The sequence below is a fragment of the Geotrypetes seraphini genome, chromosome 6 (genome assembly GCF_902459505.1).
Source record: "Geotrypetes seraphini chromosome 6, aGeoSer1.1, whole genome shotgun sequence".
In the NCBI taxonomy this organism is placed as follows: Eukaryota; Metazoa; Chordata; class Amphibia; order Gymnophiona; family Dermophiidae; genus Geotrypetes; species Geotrypetes seraphini.
The window spans coordinates 168,673,809-168,687,850 of NC_047089.1; the positions used below are offsets into that span (position 1 = coordinate 168,673,809).

Sequence of the window (14,042 nt, forward strand, 5' to 3'; positions counted from 1 at the left end):
ACGGCTGACGAAACTCCTACGTATACATCCTATGATCTGCCTAGCCTTAGATGAAGCCCACTCCACTTGATTGGCAGTCTTCATGTCTTCACTGATGATCACCCCTAAGTCCCGTTCTGCAACAGTCCTTGCTAGGATCTCGCCATTTAGGGTGTAAGTCTCGCATGGATTTTGACTGCCGAGGTGCATGACTTTGCATTTCTTGGCATTGAAACTCAGTTGCCAGGTCCTTGACCATTGCTCCAATAGGAGTAGGTCGTGTTTCATATTGTTCGTTGTGCTCTTGCTTGTTATATTACATAGTTTGGCGTCATCGGCGAATAACGTTATTTTACCACGAAGCCCCTCAGTCAAGTCCCTTATAAAGATATTGAAAAGGATCGGGCCTAAGACCGAGCCCTGTGGCACTCCGCTGATCACTGCCGTCGTTACGGAGGGGGTGCCGTTCACCACCACCCTCTGAAGCCTACCACTAAGCCAGTCCCCAACCCATTTTGTCAAAGTGTCACCTAATCCTATAGAACTCATTTTGCACAACAACCTGCGGTGTGGGACGCTATCAAATGCTTTGCTGAAGTCCAAGTATACAATGTCCAAGGACTCTCCAACATCGAACTTCCCCGTCACCCAGTCAAAGAAGCTGATCAAGTTGGAAAGGCAGGATTTCCCCTTGGTAAATCCATGTTGACGGGGATCCTGTAGATTCTCTTCATCCAGGATCTTATCTAATTGGTGTTTGATTAGGGTTTCCATTAGTTTGCTCACTATAGATGTGAGACTCACTGGTCTGTAGTTCTCAGCCTCTGTCCTGCAACCTTTTTTGTGGAGTGGAACGACGTTAGCCGTTTTCCAGTCCAACGGGACTCTACCTGTACTAAGGGAGAGATTGAAGAGTGCGGATAGTGGTTCCGCCAGGACGTCCCTTAACTCCCTGAGCACCCTGGGGTGTAGGTTGTCTGGCCCCATTGCTTTGTTAACCTTGAGTTTAGACAGCTCACAGTAGACACTGCTTGTTGTAAACTTGAAATTACTAAACGGGTCTCCTGAGCCATTCTTTTTCTGCAGCTGAGGGCCGGAACCCGGCGCCTCGCGGGTGAAGACCGAGCAGAAGTATTCGTTTAACAATTCAGCTTTTTCTGAGTCTGCTTCTACATAGTTCCCGTCTGGTTTCCTAAGGCGTACTATCCCGCTTGTGCTGCGGTTTCTGTCGCTAATATAGCTGAAGAAGGATTTATCGCCCTTCTTGATGTTCTTTGCTAAAGTTTCCTCCATTCGGAATTTGGCCTCTCTAACTGCTGTTTTGACAGCTCTTGCCCTAGCCAAATAGACTTCTCTAGAGTCCTGAGATCCTGTATGTTTGTAGGAGATGAACGCTTTTTTCTTCTCTTTTATGAGGTCCGAGATCTCCGCAGAGAACCATTGTGGCTTATTGTTCCTGCGCTGTTTACTCACTTGGCAGCGTTTTGGTGCTAAAAAAAAAAACAGCCAGTGGGAGCAAAACTAAAAGTTCAAAAATGCTAAAAATAGAATTTTAGAGGAATCCTTGGGATAACCACAGGAAACCTTAACACAGTAATGAGCTGTACTCACAGAACTTCCTTGTGCTGTGCCTGCATCACCTTCTCAGTGCAGCTAGAAATGGAGAAGGAATTTGTGCCTCAGACAAGCAAGGGTGATTCCAGCAGCTTGTCTCTTCCGGCTGCCTTTTATTCAGGTTTCAAAACTTGAAACCTTTGACCCTTCACACTCCCACACGATTCTTCGGGCGGAGGAGAGGGGACATAGCTGATCTCCGCCAAGCATCCCACCCAGTCATGGGGTCTAATCACCCTGCATGCCAAGTATTAGAGCAGGTGCTTTTTTAAAAGTTTGGTCCTCCTGGCTTCAGACACCATCTGACCCTTCTCCCAGAAAGAGCTCTCCCAGGATTACTGGAAACCTCTTAGCACAGGGAATCCTCAAAAAAGATCAGATTAATACCAGAAAATAACAAATCTAATGCAAAGCAGAGGAAAAGACACCTTCTCAACTTGCTTGTAGAAGTTAAGCCTGAAGAGAGTGGGCACTGCCCAGGGAGACAAAGAGGTGGAGCTGGGAAAAATGATTGATGCCTTCTACAATCCAACTCGCAAGCTGGTGTATACAACCCATCCGTACGGAATCATATGCTGTTTGCACAGGAATAGCATTTTCCAGGGATATTTTTTCATGGAAAATTGGAATTAAATGACGGTCACAGACCAACAAAAAAAGGTCAAAATAGAAGTAAACTATTTCTAGAAACACTCAAAAAGGAGAACTAACTTTCTAACAAAGCTATTTTCAGAGGCACTTTGGGCTTGGTACACACAGAAGGAACTTGCTCACTTTCTAGCACAGTGATTGACAACCACAGTCCTCAAGGGCCACAATCCAGTCGGGTTTTCAAGACTTCCACAAAGAATATGCATGAGATCTATTTATATACCATAGAAGAAGTACATCTACATAGAGAATGATACGGTGATAGAATTCATCAACATCTTTGCGGATAACCATCCTGTGTCATTCTTTAGTGACTATCTCAACCTTCAATTCTTCTCAGTTCCTCAGCATTCTTTAATGCAAGGCTTGAGGGTCAGTGACTGTGCCCAATCATACACTAATTCTTCCCTTTCTCCTTAAGAATGACATGGGGATGATTTCCTGTGGTTATCCGCAAGGGCCGAGAACGGTGATGAATTATATCACCGTGTCATTCTCAATATCTAACTCTATCTCATGCATATTCATTGTGGAAATCTTGAAAACCCAACTCGGTGGTGGCTCTCAATGACCATGGTTACCTATCCCTGTTCTACCATCACACTGTTAAGTCTATCAGGTGAATACCTTTGCAGCAGTGTCCAAGAGGACCAGACAGATGCACTTGTGCTCAACAGCGTCCAAGTGCTGCTCACCAAGAAAAAACAATTATAAAGTACAGTGGTACCTCGGTTTGCGAGTAACCCGGTTTGCGAGTGTTTTGCCAGATGAGCAAAACACTCAGCGAACTTTTGACTCGCAAACCGAGCACTGCCCCAATCAATGAGCACTTACAGGGGATTCCTTCTACATCGGGTGCCTTCCGCAGATTGGAGGACCTCTGTCTGGGCCTGCGCAGCCAGGTGCTGTCCCGCCTGCGCGTTGCGTGTGACACGCACAGCGTTAATCATCGTCATTGTGCGTGTCGTGCGGTTGGGCGGCGCTCGGATGCATGGGCTCGGGTGGGGGCTCTCCAGCATGCGAGGGGCATCCGACATGGAGGGCTGGCCGGTGGATGGAGGAGGCATCCCTCTGAAGGCACTGTGAGGTTCTCCGGCGGCTGGCATCTCCCCCCCCCCCGAAGCAGCACTGTGGGGTTCTCTGGTGGCTGGCATCCCCCCCGAAGCGGCACTGTGGGGTTCTCTGGCGGCAGGCATCCCTCCCCCCCTGAAGCGGCACTGTGGGGTTCTTCTTCAGATGACCCACGGAGGAGGCAGACGGAGATGGCGCTGCAGCACCCTGCACCCGACAGGTATAGACCCCGGGTTCTAGAACGAATCGTTGCTGTTGCCACCATTTTCTATGGGGAACTTTGTTTTGATAAACGAGCATTTTGGATTACGAGCATGCTCCTGGAACGTATTATGCTCATAATCCAAGTTACTACTGTATGATGAAAACAGCTCATTATTTAAATGTGACTCCTCCTCTAAGGGTGTCAAACAAATATCTTAAGTCTGTATAATCATGAGGGAACATTTATGGCCTCTTTTACAGAGCCGCGCTATTGGCTGCCCTGCGCTAACATCCCCGAAGCCCAGAGAGATTTAAAGGGCGTCGGGGCTGTTGTTGCACAGCAGCCACTAGTGCGGCTTTGTAAAAGAGGCAGTTAAATGTGGGCAGCTCTCAAATCTGCAATTTCCAAGAATTACTGCTACCATTGGTAATCATTTAGCTTCAAAATAACAAAATACCTTAAGTGTGTCCAGAACACCTCGGTTCTTAAACGTTTGATAAAGTCTTTTCCGTAGTTCATCCTGGGATAGTTCTTTCAATTCATAAGAAGCCATCTGGTTTAAACAAAAACTGAGTCATTTTAATAACAAAATAATTATTGTAACATTGAAGGATAAAAAAAATGTCCCCAAATTTTGTATACGATAGGATGCAGACAACCCCACATGTGGAGCTGTCTCTTGAATGTTTTCATTTACAGCACTGTGTACATCTAGCAGCAATATAGAAATGACAAGTAGTAGTAATAATACGTAGAATGTTAATACTGTACGTATTTATTAGGACAGCTGGAATGATCTGATGCAGATTAATACAAGTTTAATTCCTATACAGCAAAGACAGACACACGAAAGTGAAAAAGAAAATAAAATGCAAATAGTGATCAGTGTACTAATACTACCATTGCCTAACTTTTTGAGTTAAGATCTCAAAAGCTTATATCCTATGACAAGACACATTACATCTGAAGAACAGATTTCCGAGGTCTTGGAAGTTCATGTGCATTTTAAGATTATTTTTCCGTCACCCCAATAACAGGCGACAGACCTTGCAAAGAACTCACAATGGCAAAAGACAATTCATTTGTAATTTACATGTGTTTTCTCTACTCTTTGGGTAAAAGCATTAGATACGTGCTGAACCAATATGGGGAAACGTATGATCCTCCTCTCTGACCCAGACCAACTAGATTGGCAATTTTTGATAAAATATGGTATGTTTCTCATGATAAAGACTTGGCACTCTTTCACTACTATTATTTCTAGAGCGCTACCACATGTACGCAGCACAGTACAGAATCATAAAGAAGACAATCCCTGCTTGAATGAGCTTACAATCTAATCAATCAAGACAGACAAACAGGATGCAAGGGTAGGGTTACAGTTAGCAGGGGATGATTAAACTGCTAGCTAGGGTGATGAGTTGAAGGCAATCTCAAAAAGGTGGGTGTTCAGCCTATTTTTGAACAAGGGAAAAAGCTTGGTGCATGGACTCAGGAAGTCTATTCCAGGCATACGGGGCAGCGAGATTAAAGGAATGAAGTCTGGAATTGGCAGTGGAGAAGAAGGGTACAGATAAAAGCAACTTATTTGAGTAATGGAATTCTCGGGGAAGCGTATAAGGAGAGACAAGAGAGGAGAGATACTGAAGGGCTGCAGAATGAACATACTTGTAGGTTAATAGGAGTTTGAAATGCATATGATGGTGGTTAGAGAGCCAGTGAAGTGATTTGAGAGGGATAATGTGAGTGTAGTGAGGTTGGCAGAAGATAATTTGTGCAGCAGAGTTTTGCAAAGATTGCAAGGGGGAGAGGCAGTTCAGTGGGAGACCTGTTAGAAGTAAACTGCAATAGTCCAAGCGTGAGGTCACAAAAGGTGTAGACAAGGGTCCGGTTAGTGCACTCAGAGAAGAAGGGGTAAATTTTGGTGATGTTGTAGAGATAGAAGCAACAGGCTTTAGCAGTCTGTTGGATTTGTATAGAAAATGAGGGTTCGGAATCGAAGACAACTCCAAGGTTACGAGCGGAAGAGACAGGAAGGAGACAAGAGGGAGTGGAAGGTTTAGGAGGAAAGAGGAGCAGCTCAATCTTGGACATGTTTAGTTTCAGGTGGCAGCAGGACATCCAGGCAGCAATGTCAGACAGACAGGCTGAGACTTTTTCTTGGATTTTTAGTGATCTGGTGTAGAGAGGTGATACTGGAAGCCATGGGATGAAATCAGGGGCCGAGGGAAGAGGTGTAGAGAGAGAGGAAACAAAGAAACAAGATGGTTGATAAAGGCTAAATGGCCCATCCAGTCTGCCTATTCGCATCCATTATCTCCTCCTATCCCTAAGAAATCCCATGTGCCTGTCCCATGCTTTCTTGAATTCAGACACAGTCTTTGTCTCCACCACGTCTTTCAGGAGACTATTCCATAAATCTACCACCCTTTCTGTAAAAAAGTATTTCTTTAGATTACTCCTGAGCCTATCACCTATTAACGTCATTCTATGCCCTCTTATTCCAGAGCTTCCTTATAAATTAAAGAGATTCATCTCATGCACATTTACGCATTTATGCTACATAGGTATTTAAACATCTCTATCATATCTCCCCTCTCCTGCCTTTCCTCCAAAGTATACATATTGAAATCTTTAATTCTGTCCCCATACACCTTATGATGAAAACCACCGACCATTTTAGTAGCCTTCCTGTGGATCAACGTCATTCTATTTATATCTTTTTTTGAAGATGGAGTCTCCAGAGTTGTACATAATATTCTAAATGAGGTCTCACCAGAGTCTTATGCAGGGGCATCACTACCTCCTTTTTCCTACTGGCAATACCTCTCCCTATGCATCCTAGCATCCTTCTAACTTTTGCCATTGCAACCTGTTTGGCCACCTTAAGATCTTCACATACTATCACACCAAGTCCTGCTCCTCTTTTATGCACAAAAGTTCTCCACCCCCTAAACTGTACCGTTCCTTCAGGTTTTTGCAGTCCAAATGCATGACCTTGCATTTCTTAGCTGCCAAATTTCTGACCGTTCTTCAAACTTTGCTAGGTTCTTCCTCAAGTAATTCATACGGTATCATCCACAAAGAGACAAATCTTACCTGACAGCCCTTCAGCAATATTACTTACAAAAATATTTAAAAGAACAGGCCCAAGAACCAAACCTTGAGGCACACCACTGGTAACATCCCTTTCTTCAGAGAAATCTCCATTGCCTTCCACTCAACCAGTTCCAGACCCAGTCCATCACTTTGGGGCCCATACCAAGGGCACTCAGTTCATTTATTAGACTTCTGTGTGGAACATTGTCAAAAGCTTTGCTAAACTCTAAATATACATCTAGTGCACTCCTTCTATCCAATTCTTTGTCCACCCAGTCAAAGAAATTGATCAGATTTTTTCTGACCAGACCTGCCTCTCGTGAATCCATGTTGCCTTTTGTCTTGTAATCCTTAGGTTTTGTAATCTACCAGATTCCAGGAACCCTGGGATATACCAACTGCTAGCGGGATAGCAACAGAGAAGAAACCACCAGCGCATACACTGAATTTGCAATGGGAGAGGTGGGAGACAAACCAGGAGAGGACAGATTTGTGGAATCCAAGCAAGAATAGTGTATCAAGGTGTAAGCAATGATCAGCAATATCCAAAAGCAGCAGACAGGTCAAGAAGGAGGAGGATTGAGTAAAGGCCCTTAGAGCTGGCCAGGAATAGGTCACTGCAGACTTTGCTACGGTCAGTCTCTGTGGAATGTAGAGGGAGAAAACCAGAGTCGGTTATGATGAAAGAAGTCAAGGCAGCAACGGAGGAAAACATGCTTGAGTAGCTTGGACATGAATGGAAGAAGGGAGACAGGGCAGTAGTTGAAGGAGCAAGTGGGGTCCAACAAAGATTTTTTTGAGAAGCAGATTAACCACTGCATATTTGAAGGCCTCAGGAACAGTTGCAGTGGAAATGGATAGACTGAGGATATGACAGCAGGGATAACAGTATGTGAGATTGGTTCATGTAGAGGGGTGGGAATAGGGTCAGAGGGGCTTGACTGAGGATAGAAGTTGTCCAGTTTCTTCTTCTGTGATTTTAGTAAAGAAAGTTGGCAGGAGTTGAAGGAGGGTCGAGAGGGTGGGACTAGGCAAGGGGAGGATATACGGATTCCTCCTGAGTTGATTGGATAATGGAAGAAGGGATGGTAGGAGCTGGAAGGTCAGGAGAGTGGATGGGGGAAGGAAAGAAAGCAGTGATTTTGCAGCTAATTCAAGGGTGATATTGTGAACCTTGTCATGGAAGTATTCAGCCATAGTCTGGGGAGAGAGGGAAAGAGGGTTTGGAGGAAGGGCATTTTAAGGAAGTTCAGTGTGGCAAAGAGGTTGGAAGAAAGGGAAGAAAGGTTGGAAGAAAGGGAATTAGTTAACTGGATGTAGTAGTCTTGCTTAGCCAGTGTAAGGGAAGTTTTAAAAGAGGTCAGCATAAGTTCAAAGTGTAGGAAGTCAGCAAATGTGTAAGATTTAAGCCAAAAGCGCTTGGTAGAGCGTGTATAGGAACGTAAGCGGATACTGGGAGTAAGCCAAGGCTGAAGTTTGGTGCGCCAGACAGAGTGGGGAACAGGGGGAGCAAGGGTGCCCAGAGCAGAGGAGAGAATAGAGTTCTATGATGAGACAACCTCATTGACATACTTACCGTATTTTTCACTCCATAAGACGCACTTTGTGTCTTAAGGAGCGAATATTTTTTTTAACACACATCTTTTTTTTTTCCATCCCGGCTTCCAGTGCGCTTTCCGCGCTCCTGCCTCGGATCCCCTGCTCTCTTCCGGCAGCGGCTTACGTCGAGGCAGGCGCACACTTTTTGTGTGCCTGCCTGGTTCCGCACTGCACTCCGAATGGCTGCCATCAGTTCTCATGAGTCCCACAAGAACTGGTGGCAACATTCGAAGTGTAGTGCGGGACCAGGCAGGCCGCAAAAAGCGCGCACCTGCCTTGTACACTGCTGTGCCGCTGCCGCAAGAGAGCAGGGGCAGGTAGGCAGAAAGCACACTGGGACCCAGGATGGAAAAAAAAAAGGTATTGGGGGGGCTGGTTGTCTGGCTTGGGATTGGCTGGCTGGCTTGAGGCTGGCTGCCACTACACATGCCTACCATTAGATGTTTCCACCATTAGATGTGCCCTGTACCCTGTCCCGGCCTACCACTAGACCACCCAGAGGGGGGACAGGGGACACCATTTGGTTAAGAATTCTTTTTTTCTTGGTTTTTCCTCCTCTACAGGTGGGTCAGGTGCATCTTATAGAACAAAAAATACGGTAGATAACATAGTGGAGGTGAAAGAGGTAGAAGAATTGAGAGTTTGAAGATTTCAAAACTGTACTCATATCCACTAAGGAAACTGTTTCTTATTTAACAGTCACAAACTATATTGACAATCCCTACCTAGAAAGGCAGAGGAACTGCTTAGAGAAAGCTAGGTGTCCAGGAAAGAGAAGCCACTGACAAGGGATATGCAGCCTCAGTCCCACCTCCACGTTGCTCACAGCGCTGAGCACCAGCCCAGCCCTGACCCAAACTGCCTTGGTCCAATGACATAAAGATGCACGTGCTCTGGCAGTACTGGTGTGCGTATACTGAAGGAATTTGTTAGTAAAAGAAACAATATTGCAATATGCAAATAGTAGATGTAAATTCTCAAAACTGCCACATTTTAACTCAGTTGTCCCATAGAAAGGCAGTATATCAAATCCCATTACCCCCTTACTAAACTAAAAATAAAATAATATATCTTACTTTGTTGTCTGGTTATCTTTCTAATCATCTCATTCCACATTTCTGGTTCTGCTTCCCTGTATTCTGTCTATTCACTCTCTTTTTCTCCTGTTTACTTCCTGCCCCAGATCCATCTTTCACAATCAACTTTTCTTCCTCCTTTTCAAATCAGTCTAGCTTTCCTTCTCAGGTCGGGACTTGGGTCTCTCCTCCCTCCCCCGTTCCCTTCCACCCTCTAACCTTTCATAGCCTGCCGGCAGTGCAGTGAATAAAGCAGAGTACTGCTAGCAGCCGGCACCAGTCTCTTGTGATCTCTTCAGTCCCTGCTACACCAGAACAGGAAGCTACATCAGCTGTTCCAGTGCAGCAGGGACTGAAAAGATTGTGAGATACTGGAGCCGGCAGTTCTCTGCTTTAATTGCAAGCACCGCCAGCAGGCTATGAAGCTGGGTTACTAGCTGGTGAAAAATTATCTAGCCCAATTGATGGCAAAAAGAAGCCCAAAAAGCCGCCCAACCATTTTGACATCAAAAACCCAACAAGGTAAATAGCTTACTATCATAGTGATAAATCAACTTCCTTGTTGAGCTGTATTCAGTTTACTGTATATTATTAGTAAGTTTTGATAAGTGTCTTGCCCCAGGAGCTGCATGCACCAGGGTTTTGGGCTGTTGTCTCCAAGCAGTTTACAATGGTAGAAAGCTGCACAGAAAGTCTGATGATAGCAGTTTCTCAGGTTTTTTTTTTTTATGGCCCCACTAACGGGAGAAGGAGATAACTGTGATTAGGACTAGACTTGCCTTAGGAAGTTGTACACCAACAAAACTGTAAATTGTATGTCAAACTGTACATGCTACACACTGCCTTGTGTGAGTCCCTTCAAAAAGGCAGTTAATCCCAATAAATAGATGTCGGTGCACTGCTCTAAACATAAGAGCATAAGAACATAAGCAATGCCTCCGCTGGGTCAGACCTGAGGTCCATCGTGCCCAGCAGTCCGCTCACGCGGCGGCCCAACAGGTCCAGGACCTGTGCAGTAATCCTCTATCTATACCCCTCTATCCCCTTTTCCAGCAGGAAATTGTCCAATCCTTTCTTGAACCCCAGTACCGTATTCTGCCCTATTCTGCCCTCTGAAAACGCATCCCAGGTGTCCACCACACATTGGGTAAAGAAGAACTTCCTAGCATTCGTTTTTAATCTGTCCCCTTGCAATTTTTCCGAATGCCCTCTTGTTCTTTTATTCTTTGAAAGTTTGAAGAATCTGTCCCTCTCCACTCTCTCTATGCCCTTCATGATCTTGTAAGTCTCTATCATATCTCCTCTAAGTCTCCTCTTCTCCAGGGAAAAGAGTCCCAGTTTCTCCAATCTCTCAGCGTATGAAAACTTTTCCATACCTTTTATCAGACGTGTCGCTCTCTTCTGAACCCTCTTGAGTAATGCCATATCCTTCTTAAGGTACGGCGACCAATAATGGACGCAGTACTCCAGATGCGGACGCACCATCGCCCGATACAATGGCAGAATAACTTCTTTTGTTCTGGTAGTAATACCCTTCTTGATTACACCTAGCATTCTATTCACTCTCTTAGCGGCCACTGCGCACTGTGCCATCGGCTTCATTGTCATGTCCACCATTACCCCCAAGTCCCTTTCTTGGGTACTCTCATTCAATAACATCCCTCCCATCGTATAGTTGTACCTCAGGTTTCTGCTTCCCACATGTAATACTTTACATTTCTCAACGTTGAACTTCATCTGCCATCTCGTCGCCCATTCCCCTAGTTTGTTCAAGTCCCTTTGCAATTCTTCATAGTCCTCTTTATTCCGAGCTCCACTAAATAGTCCGCAAATTTTATTATCTCACACTTCATCCCTGTTTCTAGATCATTTATGAATATATTAAATAGCAGTGGCCGAGCACAGAGCCCTGCGGGACACCACTCGTGACCCTCCTCCAGTCCGAGTAGTGGCCCTTTACTCCTACCCTCTGTTTCCTGCCCGCCAACCAGTTTCTGATCCATCTATATACGTCTCCTTCCACCCCATGGTTCTTCAGTTTCCGAAGTAGGCATTCATGGGGTACCTTGTCAAAGGCTTTTTGGAAATCTAGATATATGATGTCTAAGGGGGTTTCCTCTGTCCATCTGTTTGTTAATTCCTTTGAAGAAGTGCAATAAGTTCGTTAGGCACGATCTCCCCTTGCAGAAACCATGTTGGCTGGTTATCAGAAGTTTGTTTCTTTCAAGATGTTAATCGATGTTTTCTTTTATCAGTGCTTCCACCACTTTCCATGGAACAGAGATCAGACTCACCGGTCTGTAGTTTCCCGGGTCACCTCTTGATCCCTTTTTAAAGATGGGCGTAACGTTGGCTATCTTCCAATCCTCCGGGATCACGCCTGTTTTCAGGGATAGATTGTAAATTTGCTGCAATAGTTCCACTATTTCCTCCTTTAGTTCCTTCAGAACCCTTGGATGGATTCCATCCGGACCCAGGGATTTGTCAGTTTTTAATTTTTCTATCTGCCTGCGTACGTCTTCAAGGCTCACTTCCATGGATATTAATTTTTCTGCTTGATTTCCATTGAAGATTTGCTCAGGTTCCGGTATGTTGGTTGTGTCCTCATTTGTAAATACAGATGAAAAGAACATGTTAAGTCTTTCTGCCACTTCTTTCTCCTCCTTCACCACTCCCTTCCTGTCTCCATCGTCCAGCGGTTCCACCTCCTCCCTAGCCGGCTTCTTCCCTTTAACATATCTAAAGAACGGTTTGAAATTTTGTGCTTCCCTGGCTAGCCTCTCTTCATACTCTCTTTTGGCTTTTCGAACTACACGGTAACATTCTTTTTGATACTTCCTGTGCTCTTTCCAGTTTCCCTCAGTTTTGTCCTTTTTCCATTTCCTGAATGAATTTTTCTTATTGCCTATCGCTTCCTTCACTATTTTAGTTATCCACGCCGGGTCTTTTGTTCGACTCCTTTTGCACCTCTTTCTGAATCTGGGGGATTTACAGATTTTGCACCTCGCTTACCGTGTCCCTGAAAAAAGACCAGGCATGTTCTACCGTTTGCATTGGCACAAATACTGTAAAAAAACACAGTTATAAGAAATAAAATAGGAAAAAAACTCTAAAAGTTAAATAACAGACTGTCTGAAAGTCACATTTGCCAGCTATGATCAGTTAAGCATTCTACTTCTGCTAGCAATTAAAGGATTTTCCACTCTACTTACTGGTCCATCATTCATGTCCTGTCCCCTCTCCTCTTCCTGCATATTTAGCATCCATGCCCCCTCCTCTACTCCCCCACCCACCTGCAGTCCAGCATTCATGTCCCTTCCTCTACCCCCCTACTTGCAGTCCAGGATCCATGTCCTTTCCTTTTCCTTCTTTCTCCCTCCCTCCCCCCTACCCCGGGTCTAGCATCCATGTTCCCTCCTTCCCCTCCCTTCCAAATTGTAGTCTAGCATCCATTTCCCCCTCCCCCACATGAGTCTGGCCTCTCTCCAACTGACACCCTCCCCTCCCACTTCATGAGATCCAACATATCTGCGGGCCTCCCAGAGCATCAGTAGTGGCAGAGGCCGGCTGGCAAAGGCAATGCTGTGAACAGGCTGCTCGCAGCCAGCCCTGCCAGAGCCTTCCCTTTGCTGTGTCATCTATCTATAGCAATGTATTGCAAACTGTGTGCCCCACAAGATTTCAAGTGTACTGCGAGATGCCAGCGTCGGCTGACTGCCTACAGGACGTTCCTCTTGTGGAGAGAGGCACATGCTGTAGGCAATCAGCAAGCGCCTCTCCTCTCCATGCGTCTTCCCTGCCAGCACCCCCCACTGGCAGTTCAGGGCCTATCTGGAGAGCCTTCACGCATGTCGACATGATGACAACACGCATGAATGTGAATGTCATCGAATTGATGTCCGCGCACTTCTGGATACCTTGAACTGCAGCCACTATGTTTAGTGTACCACGGCTTGACAAAGTTTGCAGGATACTGATCTACAGGAAGCAATGCAACAGAGGAAAGGACTTTGCGGGGCTGGCCACAAGCTGCCTGTTCATAGCACTGCCTCTGCCGGCTGGATGCCACCACTGCTTTTCTTTGGGAGGCCCGTAGGTATGTTGGATCTCATGGGGGGAGGGGGCAGTAGAAGGGAGAGAGCCAGACCTGCATGGGGGGGGGGAGAGGAGGGGGACAGGAATAGGGGCAGAACAGATGGGGAATTCTGCACAAATTGTGCATCATGCAGTTGCACAGAATTCCACCAGGAGTAACTCTGAGACAGATGCACAAAGCATTTTTATAATCAACATTAAATGGGCAACCAAAAACATATGGCCGTTTTTCATCCACATCTACACCTGCACCAAAGCCCTGACATTTGTAAATGCCTTTAGAAATGAATCCCTGCGTTATAAACAACATTCTTGCCTGGTGAACAATCTGCATTTAACATCACCTCAAACCTCTCCCCTGTCTGAGGTTAGGAGAAACTTTTACAAATCAGCCTGCTTCCCAATCTTGCATACAGAAGGGAACAAAAGAACAGATACTGGGGATGTAGGATTGAAAGCAGAGCAGCTGGCAATACATGTCAGTTTAATTATCTTACCCCGTCTTTTCTTACTTCCAAACACAGCTTCTGGGTGGGTGGGACGCTACAATCATCACGTCGTCAAGGAAGAGTTATAATCTAACAGAAGGAAATAGGTGAACAGCCAGAGCGAGGTCTGCAACTCACTAAAAGAAGCTATTGGAGCATCAGAAT

At 45.4% G+C, this 14,042-nt stretch overlaps 1 protein-coding gene across 5 annotated transcripts in view; it reads right to left on the bottom strand.

Annotated features, from left to right (window-relative positions):
• The window catches only part of OFD1 (OFD1 centriole and centriolar satellite protein), a 182,972-nt gene extending 168,930 nt beyond the window's left edge, over positions 1-14,042 (bottom strand). The window contains exons 1-3 of one of the 5 annotated variants that reach the window (XM_033947862.1): positions 13,887-13,962; positions 12,307-12,359; positions 3,978-4,073 (exon numbers count right to left, since the gene is read on the bottom strand). In XM_033947862.1, the coding sequence (XP_033803753.1) occupies positions 3,978-4,073; positions 12,307-12,348 (138 nt within the window). In that variant the 5' untranslated portion in view covers positions 12,349-12,359; positions 13,887-13,962. Of the gene's footprint in view, positions 1-3,977; positions 4,074-12,306; positions 12,360-13,886 lie in introns of all 5 variants that reach the window. The other 4 variants (XM_033947866.1, XM_033947861.1, XM_033947863.1 and 1 more) reach the window with 4 other exon arrangements.